This window comes from Micropterus dolomieu, linkage group LG09 (genome assembly GCF_021292245.1).
Source record: "Micropterus dolomieu isolate WLL.071019.BEF.003 ecotype Adirondacks linkage group LG09, ASM2129224v1, whole genome shotgun sequence".
NCBI lineage: Eukaryota > Metazoa > Chordata > Actinopteri > Centrarchiformes > Centrarchidae > Micropterus > Micropterus dolomieu.
In genome coordinates this window covers 27,574,520-27,591,586 of record NC_060158.1, presented here as the reverse complement: position 1 = coordinate 27,591,586, position 17,067 = coordinate 27,574,520, and the positions used below count along the sequence as shown (strand labels likewise).

The window sequence follows — 17,067 nt, the reverse complement described above, 5'->3', positions numbered from 1 at the left end:
CAAAATGTGGGAACATACAAATAAAATATTTTCTCTTTTAGAGAAGCTTCAAGAGTCCGTACATAGTCACGCTCTACTTCTTTTTCTCATTCTGTCTGAAAAAACTGTCTTTCATTTAGACTTCCATTTCCATTTCTTACTTTTACATGAGGCTTTCAAAGTCTAAGTTAGTGTTTAAATGAAGATAAACAGATCCCAGTTGACCAGCAGAAAATGACAAGTGATTTACTCGGGTAAAAATAGTTACTGCCTAGGCTTTATATAAAATACTATTTTGTAGTACAATTAGAAAAGATAGAAAAGCATATTCGGTTTCCTGTGATGAGGCAAAAGAAAATTAAAACACTGAGTGAAATTTCTCTTGAGAGTTGAATGCAAGTCCTAATCTTATTGGTAGGGAAGTTTACGTGCTTCCTTTTAGAGTAAATTAGAGGTTAAACTAGGAGCAGACATTGGAAACAATGAGTGCAATCTTTATCTAAATGGAAAACTGAATACTACATAAAGTGAAGTTGTACTCCCTGTTATATCTGAGAACATAGTGCACAGTTTTGTGTGTGGTGGCACTCCAAAGATGAATTTGTAAAGAGCAATTAGTCATTCTGAGTTTATTGCAATATTCAGTCACACATTTGCAAATGGACCTCTGCTAGGCTAAGAGAGACTGAGTTCAGTTGAAGGTGTTTCACATTGTTTCAAATTATTAAATGTGTCATTTTGACTCATGGTAGTGCTTGTTGGACCAGTAAGTGAACAGGTAATGTACAGTGAAGCATCCGTATTGTTGCTATTGTTACCTGGCTAATACAGAGTCCCTTGCACACAGATTTAGAACATCAGTTGAACAGTTGAAAGGTGCTCTTGCTAGATCTTACTTATAATCTTAAACAATATTGAGACAGAAATTGATCTCAATAGATCTCAAGCAGGTCCTGCAAAAATGTCCACAAAGAACACCACAACAACCAAAAACACCACAACAATTACTTCCAAAGACAAGAGTGACACAAACAAGTAATGTATAATTAGAAAAGATTTCACGGCAGGCACGTGAACCTGAAACACAGACAAATGTTGTGAGGCTGTAACATCAGTTCATGGGCAGTAAAATGAAGTATTGTGTGACAGAATTGGTGTGTTTGAAATGGCATGAGTTGTCACCAAGAGGGTTTTATTTACCCCAAAATTAAGAGAGCTATTAAGCAAAATAAGCAACTAAAGTTCTGGGCCCATTTATCAACTAAATAGACCAGAGCAATTTTTAAACAAAGGAGTAACAACTATGAGTATGATGTATGAAACAAAAAGTGTCAACATTCATCTGCTTGCTGATGTATGGGCCATGTGATTAAAAGGTCAAACGTACATACTGAATGAGGAGAAATTTAGCAATTAAGTGTAAACTATAGAGAAAACTATGTGTGAGTGCAGGAAGATTAAATCAGCTATGTGGCTGCAGGTGCAGCCATCACGTCAAGTATTTGATAAGGACCCCCTTGTCTTCACTTCAGACATCATTGTCTTCATTGAAATGCAGCACTGATTGGTGTTGTGGGTGGTGTCTCATTCCTCAAAGAAAAATATTTGCCTACAAGGAAAATAAATGTGTGATTTGAATAAAATTACATTGAGCTGCTAAATCGTTATTGCAGTAACTTTGTGCAAATGGTTTAGGGGTCAGTAAAACAAGATCAAGGTCATTTCTTTTTTAACAACATGCATTTCCAGCATTGGGAAATTACCTGAAACAATTAAATCAGTTATGCATTGTTTGTTACTCATTAAAACATATTATCATTACTTTACTTGTTACTCAACAGCAACAACAAGTCACATTACTCAGTACATCACTGACTAGTGCTTTGTCAAAAGGGCTTTTAAACAACTCCAATGTCTTTACACCCACATTTCATATTTTGTGTATGTAAAACATGTAAAAATAGAATGACACATTGTAGTTTAACTGCTAGTCAGCCCACAAATTAGAGGTATTATGGTTTATGACCAAAATTGATTAAGAAAATGATGTCAGAATGGCAAGAACCTCCAACTTGGGAGATGTGAACGCATTCTTTGAAGATGGTTTAACCTAGCTTTGTAGCACACCATTACAGGTCCAACTGAAATCCCATTTAATGCCCTTCTTATAGAAATAAAAATATTAATGTTGTTCAAATGTTTTAATCATTTTTTATTATTAAAACAATTATTTTTAATCAAAATGTCTTTGGGGAAATAGAAATGCCCCTTTTTGTCTTAGCCAGCTGGAAGGGTGCATAGATGTCTGATTGACAGCAGCTGGTAGGTTAGAGTGAAGTTTTACACTGTAGTCAGTAGACAAACTTGCGCTGTATGCTACATGTCATGGGTAGACAGTGTGTTGTTAGAGAGGAGTAAGGACCAAAGTTACATGTGCAGGTACAGTTACTGTACATGCTTTTAATATGCTGCAGCTGAGTAGCGATTTACCCAGCAAACTGGCGTTGGCGGTGCACTTTTCCCTGGTGTCTGGTTGCTTGTTCAACAAGCTAAAGTGCAGGACAAGATGTGTGTACATGTTTGCAAGTTAGATAAGAAGAAGTCTTTAGCAGGAAAGCTAATGTGGGTTGTTCAAAGTCTGTGGCTCTTTGAGCAGGCTGCTGTCTGGCTCAGTGCGAGCGTCTGCTCTACCTATGATGGAACATCTACGTTTGTGAATTAAATGTGAATGCAGACTATTTCATGAATTAAATGTTGTTGTAATGTGGTGTGGAAACTTTTCATTCAACCCAATGCATACCCGTGTCACCATTAACACTTTCTGACTTTCTGGCTGAGCATCATTGCCCTTTAAACATTACGCTACATGCATCACCTTACCTTTTGAGATGACATTTGACCTCAGCTAGTTACTAACCTACTTACTAAGATTTTATGACATTTCTAGAAAAAGTATAGATAATTATGATAGTGTTCTTGGAAGCTGTCTATTCTGAAAACAAAACATAAACATGGCCTGGGCAAAAAGAAATATTGCCAAGACCCTAGTGGTCATAGTGGCCAAGACCAGACAGCGGTTCAACAGGACAGGTTCCACTCAAAACAGGCCTCGCCATGGTCGACCAAAGAAGTTGAGTGCACGTGCTCAGCATCATGCAGAGGTTGTCTTTGGGATACAGACGTCTGAGTGCTGCCTGCATTGCTGCAGAGGTTGAAGGGGTGGGGGGGTCAGCCTGTCAGTGCTCAGACCATACGTTGCACACTGCATCAAATTGGTCTGCATGGCTGTCGTCCCAGAAGGACGCCTCTTCTGAAGATGATGCACAAGAAAGACTGCAAAAAGGTTTCTGATGACAAGCAGACTAAGGACATGGATTACTGGAACCACGTCCTGTGGTCTGATGAGACCAAGATAAACTTATTTGGTCCAGACACACCTCCAAGACGACCACTGCCTCGCTAAAGAAGCTGAGGGTAAAGGTGATGGACTGGCCAAGCATGTCTCCAGACCTGAACCTTATTAAGCATCTGTGGGCATCCTCAAACGGAAGGTGGAGGAGTACAAGATCTCTAACATCCACCAGCTCCATTATGTCATGGTGGAGTGGAAGAGGACTCCAGCGGCAACCTGTGAAGCTCTGGTGAACTCTGTACCCAAGAGGGTTAAGGCAGTGCTGGAAAATAACGGTGGCCCCACAAAATATTGACAATTTGGGCCAAATTTGTACATTTTCACTTAGGGATGTACTCACTTTTGTTGCCAGTGGTTTAGACATTAATGGCTGTGTGATGTGTTATTTTGAGGCAAATTTACACTGTTATACAAGAAGCACACTCACTACTTTACATTGTAGCAAAGGGTCATTTCTTCAGTGATGTCACATGAAAATACAGTATATAATCAAATATTTACAAAAATGTGAAGGGTGTATTACTTTTGTGAGAAACTGTATGTTTCATGTCTCCTGTGTATATTTTGTGTTACACTACCAATTTCTGCTATCCCGTTCCTGTAACAGATTACTACTTTATTGCCCAAAGCTTTCTATTTTAAAGAAAGAAAATATACCATGAACCAATGCACACATCCTTTATTTCATTTTCTGTATGCCATGCCATTACAACACAACCATGATAGTCAGTGCTAACATTTTCATTCTCAACTGTGTGAGTTAGTGTATCACACCCTGTCTGTGCATGGAAAACTGTGATATGGTACAGGATAATTCAGTTTAACAGCTCTTTACATTGGTATGGTTGATTCAGTTTTTTTTCTAACTTGCAAAATAAACCCAAAACAACCAATCCTAAACTAAGAGAGGCATATGTGTTTGAACAAAGACCAGTGGTGGAGAAAAAAGATGTAAATAAAAAAAGATAAAATGGTGAGAGAAGTATTCAGGCACTTAGAAATACTCTCGGGTCCTTGGCTACACTGTGCTCCATTACATTGTACATGCATTTCATAACCTATCCTGATCCTGTCATGAGGAGTATGAGGTTGCCTCTACAAGACAAGGCTAAGGGGTGTAGCAAATTCAAAAACAACTAATTAAAGGGATTTCAAGTATTTCACACAACATCAACGTTCCTATTTACATGTGATTCTAGTGTTCGCTACCTATGTATTCTCATTGCATATCCCCTAAGATGTCATTTTAACAACCATTATTGTACAAATTCTGTGAAACAATTGAAAGGAAAGTTCTCAATATATCAGCAACACCCAGTATCCAACATGTCCCCAGGCATGTGCAGGATTTCCTCAAGTATTAATGCTTTCTCTGGTCCTATGTTTTAGCGGGCTCCAACGGCTGTGGTGGCAGGGAAGCCATTTCAGAAAATGACAACATCATTTTTCTCTTCACCCGCTGCGGGGAACATTACTGTACACAGTGTTATTAATGGTAAATGATGCATGCATTGGCAGTTTGGCTTGAATAGGGATGCTTCCGTTGATTTGTAGTGACTGAGATGATCGTATAGTCTACCATCCCCATCTGTCATCCCCTTGGAATGGAGTGAAGGCAAACGGTAACAATTACCAGTAACAGCATTGACTCTGAAGGACTGGAGTAATCACAGAACACCAACAAGTCCACTGAAACTGACATTTAGTCTTGTGCTTACTTCTGCTTAGTACAGATATATTGTACAAAGGCTGACTCTGTTTGACAACAGCTAACTAAAGACAACAGGGACAAATGTAGACTTCACAAACCTAACGGCAGAATTAGTAGGCTTTTTCTAAGAAACAATGTATAGACTCAAATAATCCCCCTAAATCATCACTTATGACCCATTAGCAGTGTGTGGCCCTGTCCTCTACTTCTATTTTCTTTTTTTGCAACCTCTGCCCTTCTGCCCTGGCTGATACTGTAATCGAAAATCACTCATTTTCCCACAGGTAGTCCGGTACTTTGCTCTTGAGTCGCTGCTTAATGTAGGTATGTGTTGCAGTACACTGGGATGTATTGTGGCAAACGTGGTCAGGGGGTATGAACCTGTGGTTTGTTGAACCGGGGCAGTAGGGGCCAACTTTGAATGTTGTGCTTACAAACCGCAACGGACAAATCCTAATCATTCTGGCTTTAAAGAAGGTACAATAACTGCAACAGCCTGTCCACGGATATCAAACCATTACCAGAAACCTTAGATTGCAAAACCTCAAATATGAACCACACTTTCTTTGACAAAATAACCTGCTTACTATCTTTTTTCCAGAGCATTCAGCCACAACTCAATCCTCATCTGCATAGGGGGGATTAAATTCTGAGATAGTTCAGTTTTTCATGTGACCTAAAGAACCATACGTGTCATACATGGGGGCAATTCTGACAAACCTCGGAATATATTCAGACATTTTTTAACACCCAGTGTTCTTGCTTTCTACAATATCTGTGCATGGCAACTATGGTATGTTTAAGGTTTGGAAAGTGTGTTTACAGCAAATAAACTACGGTGAAGGTATGGTTAGGGTGAGGCAACTAAAACACTTAACAGGTTCAGGAAAAATTGGGATTCCGTTTAATAATAAAGTAAACGTTAATTGCAAGTCTGTAACAGGACACAAACTCCCCTTTGCAGCATTAAAGTCAAACATGATACACACCTCCATCACCCTGACCTCCACACCTTTACTTTTGATTCACTACCTACATACCACACTACTTCCTGCATTTGTACTGAACGTAGGTGAGGAGGTGCGGAATTGTCCCATGTGGGTATAATTTCTGCCGTTGGATATCCTCCTTGATCTTTCTCCGAACCATCTACTGACTTCTGGTCAAATAGTTTGGTCTTCCTAATCAAAGCTTTAACCAGTTCTGGATGTTGTCCATTTCCTGCAGGGTCCTTTCTGTTCTTTGGGATGTCATACACTAAGGGGGTGGGGGTCCCGTGTTTAAGATGTACCAGTAGAGATCTTGCGGTGCTGAATGGTTTGTGGTAATATCTCCATGTGTCTTGAAGACTCTAGCAACACAGGAATCACTGGAAAGCTTCTAGCGGTCCTCATTGATTTAGCAGTGTCCATCCTGGTCTTCCACTCCTGGGAAGTACCATTCCGATCACCTGTTGTCACATGATCGGAGTTCCCTACTTTGGTCATGTTATGACAACTCCATGACAACTGAGCAAACTCAAATGGAGCTGATGATGACTAGAGATTAGTCAAAAGCTCTGGAAAAAGCTAGTAATTGGACCACGAGTTAAAATGATTTTGTAGAATTACTATTCTCAAGGTCAGAATTAACTGTCTAGCTCAATTTTGGGGCCCGTTTTAAAAATGTAATTGAAAATTTACTGTCCCATTTCCCTTAACATACAGGGTCTTAATCAAGTCCTTTACCATACATATACTGTAGTTACCTGCCATAGTAATTTATTCGCAAAACCAATGGAACTCTTGGCCGTATTTGGAGGAACCTTTGGAATGGGCCAAACCATCAAGCCGGTTTCATCTCTGACCACACTCATTACTGTTGGGTGTGCTTTGTTGCACCTGTAACCACACCCAATAGTGATGTCAGGGTCTGCTGACACGCCCGGGAGTACACTTGTACATCACTGCAGCAAGTTGAGAAGTTCAACCAATGGAGGTCAGCAAAAACAAGATTTTTAGAGGATGTCTTTACTCTTTAAAAGGATTAGGTCTATGTGTATTTATATAATATATATTATATAAATATATATTATAATTATATGTCATATAATTACAATGAAAAATGTAACATTAAGTTTGATAACATTTAACAGGTTAGTTAAAAGGGTTGTCATTGCAAGGCAAATAAATCACTATAAACAAACATTAATCTCGGTATGGTGTAAAATCAAATAATTTTCTTAAATGTAATTTACATATAACCACTAAAACATTTCTGGCTTGCAAATGTCCAACTTTGTTAGATTGTTAGTTGATGGTTTGCATGCCAGGACAACCTTTCAAAAATGTAAGGGCATGTACATCTTTATTGAACTGTTCGCATATAATGACTTGTGGATGGTGACAGAGTTGTTAATTGCAATGGCTCACATCTGACGTGTGCTGTCGTTGCCACCATGACAAAAATGATTTGCTCAGTTTCTCATTTTAACAAAAGAAATCTCACTACTTCTCATGTTAGAATTACATATCGCTCTTGTTATTACTACATACCAAATGAGGATTTTTTTGTTGTGACATCACTTTATCAAGAAACTTTCTTGATATTACACAGAAGGGCGTAGGTTTGGTTTCATATTATTATTACTGGTATGTTGTACAAATTTTTTTTTTATTTCCAATGTCAGCAATGAACCTTTAAACTCAATAAATAATGTTTAGTTTATATATCTTTACTACAAAAGCACTGTCTTTATCTTTACTATCAGTTCTAGCGTCTATGTTACCTGACAGTCAAAATTCAATTCAGGGCAAATAAAGTCTATTGCTTTTAGAGCTTGTTGTGAGTGCACAGCAATAACTGAAGGCAACTCAGGAGATCATATTAACATTCTGATCAACTCAGATGTTTTTCCAGCTGGATTTTGGGGGTTGGTCACTAAGAAGTCTGGTTTTAGTGGTAGTTCAGTGAATTACTAACCATGACCAAGACATCACGGTTGGTTGTTTAGGTATACATTGTTAATATGCAGCAAGGAACTGATGTTGGCTACTGTCTTCTTCTCAGGCATTGACTGTATCTTTTTCTAGCATAATATGGAAGTTTTAATAAGCTAATTTAATGTTCTTATAACAAAGGTTTCTTGTTTTAATGAAATAAGTTTTATTGTGTAATAACTAAAAGATATGACAAGGTGGTAGGTCTCAACATTGGTACCAGCGTAACAACACAAATAATCCATGCTGTGGGCTATTTGTATCCACATTTGCCTCCACAGAGTGCATTATAGTTCCATAGCTGCATTTTTGAAATTGTGGTGGATTGTCCTGCTTACAACATGGCCACTTGCTACAATTAAAATATATGTTTTTTTACTTAAAAATTTGGGGCAGTACATTAAAAGGAATCTTTGTATTGCACTGTCTTTGTCAACCTTGTAATGAACGTTACTGTTCCTCAAGGAGAAGCTGTAGCCTGGAATAAACTGAAACCAGCAGTGCTCCAGCTATGAGAATGTAAACATAATACCAATGACGACATTGCATTTAAGAAGTGTGGTTATCTGAAAATAATGCACACCCTCTAGCCAACCAGGATCCTATGGATACCCATGGAAAAGAAAAAGCCTTGACAATGACAAAAATGGATAAAGTCACAAGTCAAAATTCTAAGATACTAAGTCATTTCTTTGACTATTTAAGGAGTATCTACGCCACAAAATTATTATTTTTTTTGTAGTAAATTGATATCAATACTCGTCACACATACAGTAAAGTACTTGTCATTTTGTTTACAGTTAAGCTCATAATGTGCTGTTTCCACCTCAATATCTGTTTTAGTGCACTACACATTGAATTTGAACAGTTTTAACAACTGTTGCTTTCCATTCCTTGTTTATAAGTTTTGGGTGGCTTTTGTGCTATTACCTTGCCAGAACTGCAACTGTTACCCATGGTTAGAAGATGACTCTTAATGGTGACATAGCAGGTCATGTTGACAAGCTAGCTGAAGTTAGCTAGAACAATTTTGACTATCTCTTAATTTTGTCTTCAAAAGTAAAGTATCTCGTAACTTTGACACATTTTTATTTAAATCATTCCTAAATTTTTATTCATTAATTTTCTTGACAGAAATGGGCTTCCATAGCTTCTAGTATTCTATGTATCCGTGATGTGACATGGTTTCCTAAATGTTGAGTGAAATTTTGCCTACTCTTCTCAAATTTGTCTTAACTGTGATCTGTCCTCAGATCTCCAATATCCAAGGCTGTAAGATCTAAAATATGACACAATAAATAGATCAAATAGTCTCTATATGCAGGCCATGGAGAAATATTGAAATTTCTGTGCAGAACTGTAAATTAATATTTTAATTTAATTTTAAGGGGTATGAAAGATGCACTTGGTTTAGCAAGTGTTTGCAAAGCTCAATGTAAATTTTATCGTGGGAAAATAAGATCAGGGTGTCATGTATTACAAATATATTTCTTTTATCAGATAATCAATTAAAATTTTCATCTAAAAAAGCCTTTATCATGTCAGTATTTAAACCTGAGAATAAAATTTTCAAAACTCCATATGCAATTTTTTTTTAGAAAAGACAATGTTGGTGTTATACTATTGGATTCTGTGGCCTCCCTTCTCATCTTATCTCAGCTCAGTCATGTACAAACCCTGGTAAGGACGTATGATAAAATTTCCAAAATACAAAGATTTCTCAGCAGATTTGATGCTCACATCACTAAAAGTTTGAAATAGTAAACACTATACATGTGAGGCCTGTTACATAAACATTTTGGTGTTCATTAGGTTTGTGTGGGACACAGTCACTTTGACACTGCTGTCAGACAACAGTGCTTATATCGTCAGCCTCGTCAGGTTTCTTGGGCTTGCTGGGGAGAGACTTGAGGTACTCCAGGTGGCGTCTGGCGTCCTCCTGGTTCTGACGGACATAATACACCACATATGAAATGACCATGGCAAACCAACCGAACATGGTTACCAGCATAGCGTAGTCTGTGGTCCTTTTGGCCAAGAGACAGAGGTCAATGTCCACCGCCAAGAAAGGTCGTCCCGCCTGGTCACGAAGCTCCGAGCTCCTGCAGAGGACCCTGGCGGCCGCTTCATGGTTGTGGGCCATTCCGCCAATGGCCTGCTGGAGGGCACAGTCACAATGCCAGGGGTTATCATCTACAATGACGCGGGCCTTGAGCCGAGCGAAGGCATCCTTGTGTACGCTAGTGATGCGGTTGTGGGAGAGGTCCAGCACCTGTAATGTCGCCTCTATGCCACTGAAAGCGCCTTCCCCTAAAGTCTCCACCGCGTTGTATGAAAGGTTAAGCTCCCTCAAAAGCCTGAGTCCATGGAAGGCTTGATCAGGCACGACGCCTATCTGATTGTGGTCTAGCCTCAGAAGGACAGTGTCGACCGGGAGGCTGGGGGGGATCTCTTTGAGGCGGGACTGACTGCAGGTGACGTTCAGGCCATGGAGGTGGAGGTCGCGTTGGCAGATGCAGCCCTTTGGACACATGCTGGCCGAAGGGAAGCACAGGGCCATGAGGACAAGGCTCTGAAGGAGCAGGCACATGGGGATGGAACGCGACAGCCACAAGTCCAGCAGAGTCATACTGACCGGCCGTTAGCAGCATCCCGCCTGGGGCCACAACACCGCCACTGGAAAGTTACATGCATCGCATAGTGGCGACTGGTCCTCACTGTCCGCCCAATGGAGATATTGGAGTGTAAACAGATGTTGCTGCCGTGAGGCCTGAAACAAGCAGAAAGACAGGGTGAACAATTAAGGTTCCTGCATTTTACCTAGTGTTCTCAGATTGTCATTATCACCATCATGGGCCCTTCAAATGTGGATACGTGTCACTTTGATGTCATTATTGACAATTTGACGAGAGCTCATATTTTTCTTCTTCTTTTCAAGTCTTTTTTGTTCCCGATCCAAGTCGTTTAATATTGGGTATCTGCTGATACCAAGTCCAATCCATACTTATATTTACTCAAATACTGATTACATATTGGACACATTTGTCATTTATAACTGGCTAAAAGGTGAAAAGGCGTTGGAGAGATGAAAAATCACGTCCCTGAACAACCTGTTTTCACTCCCTGTGAAGTCATCACATATCATCAAGAGCTCTTGGCATCACCTTTTAACGCACCGGCTAGCCCTTTAGCGTAAGTTTTCAACGCTACAAGCATTATATGTCAGGTGAAGTAATAAAGAGCGTCGAAGTCCACGCAGGCTTATAGAGAAGCAACATATTGTACAAATAATGGAACCCTTTTGTTTAATTAAGTTTAAGTTTCCTTAAGTTTAAGAGGCAACAGCACCAGAATGTACTCAAACATTGAGAACTTTGTGTGTGTGCGCGTGTGCTAACAATAGAAAAATGATTTTACTATGTAGTATATATAGTAGTCTGCATGTCAAAGTATCCATGGGCAACATACTGAACCCCAAATTGCTGACGGCATAGCCATCAGTGTATAAATGTCTGTTTCTGATAGCAGAGCCCCTTAGCCTCAGCCATCAGTATGTAATGCTTAAAAGTGCTTTGAGTGGCTGGAAAGACTAATAAGGCGCTATACGAGAACAGACCATTTACCATCTCATCAAAAATTACTAGCAGCTTCCTGTGTTGTTCCTGTGTATAATCTTGCTCTGAGTGCTTGTCATAATAAAAGAATGTGTGCAGCTTTAATGTGAGGAAACGGGGAACAGATAATCACGTTTGCCTTCTCAAACTTTGTGTGTACGCAGTGCCAATTAGAACTTTCATTTTGACTGTTCCCACGAGTTACATACATTTTGTTTGTCACTCATTATAAAAATGGAATTCCTGTCTCAGGCAGACACTGCTAAATTTGCAGTGTGATTTTAATGTAAGATTCCTCTCTCTGTGTGCACAAAAACCTACCCTTTTATTAAATACCTACAACAGGACTTCATTAAAATGAATAAAGCAACTTTGATATGTTTTACAGGTGAATAGCTCTGCATTTGGAAAATATAACTTGACTAATAAAGTATCTTTCACTGAATGGTTTCCTACAATATTAAATAGTGTTTTATCAGCACACAAGTGGGCGTTTTGACAGATGTCACTGCCGGGGCAAACATCTGCCTTCATAGCCGGTACCTAGGCTAAAAATGGCTGGATTTGCCTGGATCACGAGTCTGTAGATCAGCTCATGACATCCTAATTTTCACTTTAATCATAGAGTGTAGATCATTTTTATCATCATTATTTATTTTCTTTAACTTATTAACTACATGATTTGAGATGACTTACTCACTACAAGACAGGAGATGAGGTTGTAATCTGCACACATATGCACAATGGTTGTGATCCTGGTATGTTTCATACAGTATGTGGGATATACTGTTTGCATGGTTATGCAGTTGTAATTAATTAAAATCTCGTTATCCATGTCTCTGATTCGGATGCAGCAGTGTGAGAAATTAATTGAAATCAACTGTGTGGATCACAAAATAAGAGCAGGCAGCAGTTTAAGTTAATAGAATGAATTCTAACGTCACAGTCTGCCTGCAGATTCCTCTCAATGTCAGATGTGTACTGCAGTGTGAACATTTGCTTTATATAACCATGTAATGTACACATAGGCATCGGTGGGATGCACCTTTAAAAATAGATTAGGTGTCTGAAATCAATTACAAAAAATTGGTGGCCCCCCCCCCCCCACCATAGGTAAGCTAGGTTAAAGTCTAGCTTACCTATGCCTAAAAACCTGTCCATGTAATCGTATATATTGCATCTTACAAGATTGTAACCACACATCTATCAAATGTATTGGGGGAAAAAATGAAATAAGGTTCTTATTATAACACCTGCAGATTCAACAACATTCATGCACTTAACCATTTGTAAGGAAGGGCACAATATGATTTATGAGCTGTTAACAAAGGTGACTAATTCCACATCAACCACCACACAGTAATCTCAGACACATTTTATTTTTAGAGTGTGTCACAGTCTTATGGCAGATCACAAGACAGCACAGAGACAGCAGCTCTACAACCTGTGGTGCTCACATTCACCACAAACACTGCTTTGTTTTTCATACCACCATCTACAGAAATTAGCACATACTGTATGTGTTCAACTATTCTTTCTCTATTCATTGCAATGTTTCCATTTCCATATGTGCATTTTTGAAAGCTTTAACAATTACTGTTCTGGCCTGGTAGCTCTTTACCAGGAAAAATATAATGGTGCACAGATGGTCCATACATTTTACAGTCTGAGTTTGTTTGGAATACATAGGGTCTGAACGGAAAAGTAACCTTTACATTATGATTACATCTTTGTAAACTGGAAGGTATAAACAGATTTATCTTGAAATCTTTCTTTTATTCTTGAAGAGAATGAAATGATATATAACGGCTGCTCTTTCGTTTACCACATCGTAGGAAACAGACACTGACAGACTGAGAAAGGCTGTTTACCACACATACAGGCATCTTCCATTTCTCTGTCCTGGCACAGGACAATAAAATAATGTCTAACAACAGCCTATGAGGAAGTGAAGAGGCGAGGGATCGCCTGTTTTCTGCAGCACACTGAGGACCAGAGGCAGCTCCCAGGCCCACATCAAGCTGTTCATCCAGCAGCTGCTCTGCCACACGAGGCCAAACCTGTTGTTGTATGGAAACAGACTTTGTGCTGGACCTATGAGACCTGCATCGCACTTACGGGAGATCTGATCTTATGACATGTGGTCTCATTATTACTGTTCATTAAAACTGCCTCATAAATTACCTCAATGCTAATGATTTGTTAATCAGGAAGAGTCAAGGCACAATGGGAATAACAAACGCTGTAAATGGAACCACAGGAAGTGGAAAAAATTGAAGAATTATATTTAAAAATATCTTACATACAATTCAGATTTAATGATGAAGCTTGGTTTTTGTAAAGACTTTTAGGTTTTTATAGGACCAGACTTTCTACTGTTACCATTAAGGCCCCATCCATTAAAACACTAGTTTTAAAAAGAAACCCACGACCCTATATGCAGGATAAGCGGTTGACGATGGATGGATGGTTTTAAAATGAAAATGATCTCTGTCCACACCAGTGTTTTAGCTGCGTATCAGAGTTGATCTCCGTCTACATTAAAACAACTAAAAATCGAGTGGCCGTTCACGTACACTGGGCATGTGCATGCCGATGTGGTCTGTTCCGTAGTTACAGAAGATTTGACGAAATAATAAAAAAGTTCAGAAGAAGAACCAAATCTGAAAAATTTTTTTTTTTTTTGCATGGACCAATAACGAGCTGGGGCTGTTACTGAATGTAACACGGGAGTTAAAAGCAGCTGTGGTGGCGGAAAATAGACTGGAAGTCGTTGCAAAGTAAACGGCGACTTACACTGTACAAGTGTAGGCAGGTAAGTGTTATTTGCGCAGTAAACTGTGTTTTTGCTTTGCATGACTTATAAGAACCAATCAGAGAGCCAAACGTGAGCATCTGCGTCATCGTTTCTAAAGTCCTCCGTTTTTGCCCGTCCCCACTAAAACACTATCCTGATGGATCATTATGACCTGATGGTCATAATGATTTTGTGACTTCAGCTGCAGTGTTTTGAAACAGCATGGATTAAGACTCTAGAGCCACTGAGCCAATTTACCAAACCTGTATTTGTTATGGTTGGAACGGTTTCAGCAATAGATATTCAATGTATTTACTTTATATATTATAGCCTCAATGTACAATAGTCTGCATTGGTAGTGGCAGAGCCTGCCATTCTAGATTCAGATTGCTTTCACACACACGGTTTTAAAGATGAAATAATTTACGGCTAATGCAAATCCAGCATGTCCTACTGCTGCTAGTTCACATTAACAGTGTTCAACTGGTAAAACATTTGGTGGCTTTTATTGTGAAGCAGTTAAAGTAAAGACTATGTATTTGTCACAGAAGTTAGCAGTGACCACAATCATTCTTCAAAACAATAGTAATTTAGGTCATTTTTTCACCAGTGTTAATATTGCAGGTAGTAATGGAACTATAATCAGCCACAGTGAACTGTTAGACGAAGAGCTGCAGGTGCCAGCCTGCACACCTCCAACCCCTCAGCAAGGTAAACAACTAACAACTTTACTGTGTCCTGCTGTCGTGTGGAAAACTGGTACTGTGTGCAGCACAAAATCAGATCACTGTGGCAATTATTATTGACTGACATTATATATATATACACGTGTGTGTGTGTGTGTGTGTACTTTGCTTCCCCCACAGTAATTAGGGGTGTCAGGACTAAAATTGTTAAATGCTAATGTCAGCATGCTAGCAAACTCACAATACTGATGCTGATGCAAATACTGATGTTTTAACAAGTAACCTAGACCATGTTCACCATCTTAGTTAACTTGCTAGCATGCTAACATTAGCTCATTATACAGCTTACAAACACAGCTAAACTCAGCTGAGGCTGATGGGAATGTCATCAGTTTTGCAGGAATTTGGTCGTAAACCAAAGCATTGGACAAACAGAAATATTGACCTGATGAAGGTGCTTGATAAAAATGCAAAGGATAACCAAAAATAATATGATACATCATGACATGTACATGGATGTCTGTTCCTAATTATTTGACAATTCACGTGATAACTGTCGAGACATTTCTCTCAAAAGCACAGATGTCAACCTTAGCGGTACTGGAGGAAAAATCACCAGTCATTAGAACTGAATATCTGTACAAGAATTGATCGTGCTAAATCATCTAGTAGATGATGAGATATTTCATAGAATACCGCTGGTGTCGCTAGAGAAAAGGTCAGGAAATGAATGATCAAAGTAATTAGGATTAATCATCAGGGCACAATGTTTTAGATGTTTGTATAAAATGTCAGGGAAATCCATCTGATAGTTGTTGAGGTATTTCAGTCTGGGCCACAGTGACGGATCCATCAAAACATTTTCATCTCTAGAGCCTCACAGCTTGTGTGACTAAAAAAAACTCAACTGTCAAATGGAATTTGGAGACTTAAGCTTGAGGGGCCTTTCAGATGTCATGCATATGCTACTGTGTGAAGTTTTATTTCTGTCTGTTTAACCAACAGCCCTGTTCTAGAATAAGGTCCAAAACAGCTCAAGACTTGTAGATGGACCTTGTGCCAACATCTAGTTTTAAACCCTTTATTATTTTAGTTTTTATTGTGCTCACCTGTAGCATGTTGCCAAAAATATGTGTTTAAAGGAAAAGGAACAAATCTCATGAAAAGACCCAAATCAACAAAGTATTATGTATATATCCAAAGCCTAAAATATGTTATTCCTTTGTGCCATTAAGCTCCATTGTTGTCCAAATGCTATTAAAAATACATCAGTGAGCCACACTGTTGCATTGGGTGACATGTTCATCACCATGAACACACACAATGTAGTTTATTTTGACTCAATCCCATATATCTCGTCCTGCTACTCACTGATGGGGATAGAAATAGTACTTGAATATTGAAAAATGTAAAGGTATACACTTGTGGAACAAAATCACGCCACTGAGTCCTTATGTCCAAATAACAATAAATTCCATTTCTATAGACTATGCATATTACAGATGATCAATTACAGCCTTCTGGACTCGCCTAAATTTAACAGAAAAGATGACAAAACTCAGACAATTAAACAAAAATGGCCAACAATAAATAAAGCCTATGGACACACACAGCAGGTGCAACAAGCAATATTAAGCCTGATAATGTTAACAGCATGGCACTTTTTATAGAAGCAACAGTAGACACACTTTTAACAGAGACTGCAGTTTTTTAATTTCTTTCATTTGACGGTTAGTAAATGCAAATTCCGAGGTCTTTGCCAATTTAGTTGCATAAAATAAGAATACCATCTAAATATTTGGCTATTGGGAGAGCAATCCAAAAAAATCATGGATAGGCTGCGTTATGTTGAAAAATGAAAGAAAAAGGGGTTGATGAATATCCTTTCAG

General features: G+C 38.8%; 1 protein-coding gene across 2 annotated transcripts in view; it reads right to left on the bottom strand.

The window, feature by feature from the left end:
* Positions 1 to 7,297: 7,297 nt before the first annotated feature.
* lrrc3b (leucine rich repeat containing 3B) overlaps positions 7,298 to 17,067 on the bottom strand; it is a 43,884-nt gene continuing 34,114 nt past the window's right edge. For both annotated transcript variants that reach the window (XM_046059676.1, XM_046059675.1), the window contains one exon: positions 7,298 to 10,850. In XM_046059676.1, coding sequence (XP_045915632.1) covers positions 9,927 to 10,709 — 783 coding nt within the window. In that variant the 5' untranslated portion in view covers positions 10,710 to 10,850 and the 3' untranslated portion in view covers positions 7,298 to 9,926. The remainder of the gene's footprint in view (positions 10,851 to 17,067) is intronic.